The sequence below is a fragment of the Cryptomeria japonica genome, chromosome 9 (assembly GCF_030272615.1).
Source record: "Cryptomeria japonica chromosome 9, Sugi_1.0, whole genome shotgun sequence".
Lineage (NCBI taxonomy): Eukaryota > Viridiplantae > Streptophyta > Pinopsida > Cupressales > Cupressaceae > Cryptomeria > Cryptomeria japonica.
This window is the reverse complement of record NC_081413.1, coordinates 100,278,835-100,285,904: the sequence shown is the minus strand read 5'-3', so window position 1 is coordinate 100,285,904 and position 7,070 is coordinate 100,278,835. Positions and strand designations below refer to the sequence as shown.

Sequence of the window (7,070 nt, the reverse complement as noted above, 5' to 3'; positions counted from 1 at the left end):
ATTGATCTCTAAATGAACCAGAAATTATTAACTTAGTCAAGAAGTTGAATGGATTGTCAAATCCTAACAACACTTGAGCAACTTACAGAGAGTTGAAGAGATAGAATTAGAGTACCTGGCACACTGAATTTTTTACTCCAAATATGAACCAAGAGATTTAAAAGATAGGAGATAGGAGGTCAATGAATGTACCTGACATAATATATTAAACAGTAATGGCAGGACATTGTATCCATTTTTTCTGACTTTTTTTTATTTTGCAATTGTTTTTCCTTGGGGCCTAAATTTAGACTTTTACCATGCTCACCATGGATCCAATTGTCTTCTCGTGGGGCTTGATATATGTAGGCATTTTATAGTTTGAAGAGAAAATCTTGAGAGCAAATCATACAAAACGGGGAAAACATCTGTCTTTCCATGCTCATCATGTAATTGTTTTTCCTTGGCCTAAATTTAGACTTTTACCATGCTCATCATGAATCAAATTGTCTTCTCGTGGGGCTTGATATATATATGTAGGCATTTTATAGTTTGAAGAGAAAATCTTGAGAGCAAATCATACAAAACGGGGAAAACATCTGTATAATATAGAGCAGAGAAAGCTGAAGATTTATGTAAAAGCTGATTATTGGAGGATTATTCTCAAATCAATTTCACTTTGAAAATCTGTTCTGTTGCTGCCCATATGAAAATGTTCAGGTGGTTTACCTTCACTTTCCTCCTGTAAACCAAAGCAGTGCATAAAATTTGTTCGCAAAAGTTTTATTGCAGGTAAATTTTAATGGTTAATAGGAACAAACAGTAATGAATCGAAAGCTACTTGCAGCTTCATGACTTCCACAGCTTATCTACAGGCTTAGAAATGTGTAAATTTTGAAAAATGGTTTATAATATATATACTCTTCCTTCTCATAAATATAATGCTTCAATTAAATTTGGATGATACCATCCACGACAACGAAGGCACTAATAAGAGAGATAGCAAAATCCCAGGCATAATGTTTTCCAGAGATAATAGTGGAAATTGATTGAATTTTTTACAATAAGACAGAAGAATTCTATATTTAATTTCCACTCAAGGAAATATGAGATATTCAGAGAAACAATGATGATGGTTAAAAGAAGGAAACTGTAAATCAACTAAAAATACACCATCCTTGAGTAGGTGACCATCTTTAATATTCCTAGCCTGAAGATTCCTGCAAGCTCCTTAATGTACGTTGATTAGTACTTGGACCTGCAAATGGTACAGTAGCAGAGGGTTGTAAGCTAGATCTTGTCTGTGAAGAATAAGTTGTAGACCAGGATCGCCCACTCGATCCAGCTAATCCAATAATTGCATCTGCCTGTGTTCAGAACAGCAACGAAAGTTCTATCAACCAGGAGTAAAAGATTTAAAGAGAGGAGAAAATATGTATATCAATAATAAATGGATGAGAAAAGCATTCAATGCAATGAATGCATATATTAATATCCCATGGGAACTCCTAGGGATCTTTATCAGAAAATAGTTAAAAGCAAATAAATTCTGTCTATCAGAGACCACTTACTATATCCTGCTTACCTTTTCAGGAGAAACATCATCAAAAACATGGGCCTGTCCTCCATAGAAGATAGTCAACTGGCTGCTAGCTGATGCACCTATCTGTCGGCTGTAACAAAAAATTCAGGTCAAGAAAGATACAGAGGCATTGTGTTTTGACTTGCAAAATATAGATTTAACTGAATATGCAAGCTTAATATGGTAAAAAAATGATAAATAGTAATAACACAGCAGTATCACATGGTAAGACTTTCTCTTCTCAGTTTCTGCTAAAAATTTTCAGTGCATATGGATGGTCACACAGCAGCAAAATGTCCTTGAAAAATGAGCAGCAAGGCCGACTAAACAGTGTTAATGAATTGGTATAGGATTTAATCCTGAAAAATTTGATACAAACCAATATATATTATTTAACTCCTAGTAAGGGACCAATATTGATTATTTAACTCTAGGTAGATATAGTCAAGTACAGTGCTCATCAATTCTGTGGAAAAGTTCCCATGGTCATGGAGACTGATGGTAACAGAAGTGATATTGACTTTAAATAGCCTATTGACATCCTTAAGTTGCATCAGAACATGGAAAAGTATAATGTCTGGGGCACACTACTGAGCCCTGAAGTCTCACCAAATCAAAATAAAATGTACTACTCAACTCCAAATTCTCTGAAATACTTTTAACAAATAAGGCCATTTTTTTTCAAAACAATCTCAGGAATATCCAGAAACATTTAGTAGCATCATTGAATCAAGGAGTTCAATGGAGAAGGATTAAGATTCCTTCTTATTAGAAAGAAGATAAGTAAAAGCCTTAAAATTGAAAACTGAACCAGTTTTACAAGTGTCGGTAAGACATGGGAGCACGTAAAAAGGCCCACAAGCATGTTAGAACATTTGCATTGGTTTCGGATCAGTCATTTAACTCAGCAAACTAGAACTCAAAATTTTGCAAAGAAACAAAGCCAAATATACCTGGGTGGAAGAACAGAGTCTGATCCAGCGCTCTTGGACCAAGGTTTTGACCTAGAGCCTGAAAGCCCAGGGGCACCTGTACTTTTGCAGGTATTTGTCCAAGGACCATTGCTGACCAGGTTTGCAATGCCGGATCCCTGCAATCCAGTCCGAGAACCCTCATCTGCTGCAGGCTGCGCGAACGAAGGCACAGTAGCATTATCTGCAGCTGGAGTGCAAGATATCTTTTCATCATATCCTCCCAATCTGCCAAGGCGAGAAGGACCATATAATGAAGAGGTCTCCCACCGCTTGGAAACCGTTACATCGGGCTTGGAAGATGATGGTTGCAGTAAACTGGGGCAAGATAAAGCTGGTTTTGGTGGCTGCATTGCCAGATGAAAATCATCCACATTATGTTGTTTTAAATTTGGTACCCTGTCTTCCTTGGACTCAAATTTGGCCATCTGGAAGTCATAGAAAAAGACATCATATTGAATAAGAGCCAGAGATTCAAGATCCTCAATACATGAAAGAACTTTCACTACAAATCAAATTTTCATGATATGATGTTTGTGAATCTGACATATAGATCTAAACAAAATGACACATAAGCCCTGAACCAATCTTACAATACAAAATGACCCATACCTTGGGGGAGCGAGTAGTCTCGGTTCTATCCACTGTCATCTGAATCGTATGTTGCTCAATAGTGTTTGCACTGGTGGAGGGTGGACTGTCCCTCTTCTTCCCTGCTGACTTGCTGTCAGTTTCAGGCCTACGGAAGGCACTTTTATTGCCATGTGACAGAATCCCACTTCTAGACTTATCCACCAGCAATCTCTCTGTTATCAAAAAAAATAAAAAGAAGAATCAATACAAGAATTTCAATGAAATTTTCGAAAAAGGAGAACAAGGCAATTCAAATCCCTAAAACCAACCACTTAATGCCTTAAGGTTCAACAGGTCCCAGGTTCGAATCACTGCTAGTCCAAAATTCAACAAAAGGGATCTGTGAACCTTGGAAACAGGAGACTGGCACACGCCCGAAACTTAAAAAACTACAAAAAATTCGTTTCACTTAAATGGGTCTGGAAATCTTCGTAATGGGTACGTGACTGACACACCCAGTATCCTTTTCTTTTCATTTTTTTTATTTCAACAAATGGGTTTGCAAATCTTGGCAAAAGGGCAGTGGGTATCGCCCTAAAACACACCCCAAATCAAACCTATAAATTTATAAATTCACCAGAACAGGCCTGCAAATCTTGGCAATGGTAATCAGTATCAGACACACCCAAAATCAATACTACGAAATTTCCCCAATGGGCATACAAATCTGACAACCAAAATGCCCGTGAAGAGTTCAATTCCGCACCTGAATCCCTGCTTGAACAACTCGGGTCAGCAAAAGCGAGAGACGGCCCTCCTGTAAGCCTTGCCGGCGCAGAACACACACTGTTCTCAGCGCAAATGTCAATAATAGCCCGTGAAGAAGATTTCACAGAGGTTTCCCCCTCTAGGTCAGGCTGAGCATAAGCAGAAGCATGGCGAGACCCATTTCGAATGCGGAAGCCGGCAATCTCCTGCTGCTGCTTGCTTGCATCTCCATTAGGTGTCATCCCCAGAAAGTCATGAAAAAATGGCTGCGCTTCCCCAGCCATATCAATTGTGGCCATGATCAAAAATCACTACCTAACAGAAACAAGGGAATAAAAACCTGACTTTCAAGAAAATCCAATCCCCCTCTGTGTAATCATACATAGAAGGATCTCAGCTCGAATCAAAGTCAAATTTCAATCTTTCTAATGGCTGCTTCTACTGACCTTATCTGCCAAAAAATAAAATTGTTCTTCGTTAACCGTTGAACACATTGCCTGAACGGGACCTCTTTATATTCCCCAAATAGCCGGACGTCTCCAACACGGAATTTAATTGAGACTGGTCGGTCCTTTGAATTTTTATCCTGCTCCGCGTAAGCGTGAACTCTACACAAAACTTTTGACAATTTATGTACTTCAAAGAAAACTACCTAATTAAATTATGTGAAAAATGAGGATTAAAATGGCCGTTTTAAACACAAGAAAATTTTGGAATTTATTATTTATTATTAGTTTTTTTATTATTTCTGTCACTTTATAATTAAATATTTTTTAAGAATGATTTTAGAGTAATATCATATATTTCTAGATTTTAGTGAGAACCACCTTCTTCTCCTTTCAAGACATAATGTATTAAAATATATATCATTAGAGTAGCAATATGCTCATGTCAAGGTTTTGGATTCTTTTTATGTAGGTCTAAGGTTTGAGTCTTATCGGGCTTTCATACGGTTATCATCATCCTTACGGGGAGTAATCTCGTACTAGCTAAGCTTTCTAATGGGATGAGTCGCGAGGGCACCCTCTTGATTATAAATTAAAAAAAAGCATATATATCTTCAAAAAATCTACATAAAATATGTCAGATATCTCTCGCATGTTCTATATAGATTTAAGGAAGAGTTTTTATGTTTAGGGTTCTTCACATTCCTTCAATGTAATTGTATAATGCTTCTTGACATAATGGGCAACTGGATGGTGTTGCTATATTAAATACCAAATCCAAAAATATGTGATATTAGTTATTATGAATTATGGAAACTTCATGTTTTTAATTGACTTTGGAAATGTATATCACATTAATATTAAAAAATGATCACATTATGAATGTACTCTAAAATGAAGGTCTCTAACAAATCAAATGAAATAATAAAGGTAATATTGGAATTATAAAAAAATAGGGATTCTAAGTATAATTTTAACAATTTTTAGAGAGAGAAAAATAAGAAGTATACATTAAAGATTAATTAATGAAAATAAATCATATTCTTTAATATTTTTATAGATCTCATTCTATTTATAAGTTTATTATGAGGTTTATAATTACTCAATTTCAAAGAAGAAATAAGGTGAATAAATGAAGCAATCCTTCAAGTGTAGAGTATTGTGGACGTAAAGCCTTTGGTTAGATATTGATAGCAATCAACAATCTCTTGAAATAGAAGAGCTAAATAATCTTAGTAATGGTCCTCTATTTTAGTTTATATTGAACAATTTGACAAATACGATGCAACTAAAAATATGGTGGACAATCCCTCTGTGAAGAGGCATTATAGGTTACATCGAATAATTTGACAAAGACAATGCACCTAAAACTATAGTAAGGATTTTGATGAAAAGGCATTTTATAATTATGATCTAGTATTAATGGTAATGATAATGTTGTATGGTATTGAGGCATAAGGTTTAGGATCCCTTTGATAATAATATGATATGTGTTGAGGGTGTGAATGATGGGATAAATCATTTGGTTGTTCCCAATTAGAATTTGCAAATATACGTATAAACCTTTTTCCATCACATAATCAATATGATATTGTGTATTTGAAGGAATAGTATTTACATGAGGTACACATATATATTGATTGTACTAATAATATTGGTTTACATGAGTGAAAAACTAAGTTTGGTAATGGCCATGTTTAATCAAGGTTCTAATGTACATCTTCTTATATCACTTATCACATTCCAGACCATGAGATCCCACATAATGATTATTATGTTCCTTTATATGTTAGAATAATGTTGATTTCAAAGCAATTAAGAGTGTGCTTACTTAGCATAGCGAAGGGTAAGGTATTTTCTGTATGACAATATCAAATGTTATTTTAACTATACTTAGATGAGACAGAAATCGTGATTACTATAATAAGTTACTAAAGTTCAGAGTAGAGAGGTTGTGGTAGCATCAATCCTTTGTTGTCTAGTGCTTTCATTTATGAGAAGTATTGTAGACTGGGTAATCTTTCAAAGTAGGAACAACAATCTCTGATGTTGACCTATTTCGAAAGAAACCTAGTCTAGAATATCAGCAAGGGAGAGGGTACTAAAATAATATTGGCTTTATTCTTCATTTGAATCTAACAGTTAATATAGTGGTTTTGCATAAGAAAGTATTGAAATCTGTTTTGCAGGAGAAGGTTTTTTTGTTTTGCAGGATAAGCAGAGGGGACTAGGATGACAAAAGGGAACTGGGAAAGTTGGACAAAAATTCACCATCCCATACCAAGCACAGTTTCTCCATGTGAAGGGCTTTTTTTACAAGCCTGATTGTAGAACCTATAAAAGGTTATTTGTAATTTATAGGTTGTTAGTTTAATTAGACCAATGGTCCCAGGCAAGGCCGGAGGTTTTCTCCTCTCCGCTCTTTCCTACCGGCGCCCGCACTAAGCGGAGATTGTAACATTTTCTATCATTAAAATACAGCTAAGGCCTTTTTACCAAACAAAAAAAAAGAGTGTGCTTACTTAGCTTATTTGTCAATTTAAAATATGCATAGAAGATTTTTTGTTTGATCACAATTTTCAACAACAAGAATATTCACATCTAGTTGCTTCTCTTAGGATAACTAATGGGGTTTTCATTGAGATTATAGATTATATTATTTTACCTTTAGTAGTTGGTCTAAAGGAAGTTCCTAGCTTATGTTATGTCATTCCTACTTTAAATCAATACCATGTACTACCTAGTCGAACT

The 7,070-nt window shown here is 35.3% G+C and overlaps 1 protein-coding gene across 1 annotated transcript; it reads right to left on the bottom strand.

The window, feature by feature from the left end:
- Window positions 1-867: 867 nt before the first annotated feature.
- Window positions 868-4,445, bottom strand: LOC131072981 (protein TIFY 8). Its single transcript, XM_058009304.2, has 5 exons — window positions 3,872-4,445; window positions 3,145-3,338; window positions 2,515-2,960; window positions 1,565-1,652; window positions 868-1,346 (listed from the first exon to the last, which is right to left on the bottom strand). The coding sequence occupies exons 1-5, from the start codon at window positions 4,170-4,172 to the stop codon at window positions 1,185-1,187; spliced, it is 1,191 nt and encodes a 396-aa protein (XP_057865287.1). The 5' UTR covers window positions 4,173-4,445; the 3' UTR covers window positions 868-1,184.
- Between the last annotated feature and the right edge of the window lie 2,625 nt (window positions 4,446-7,070).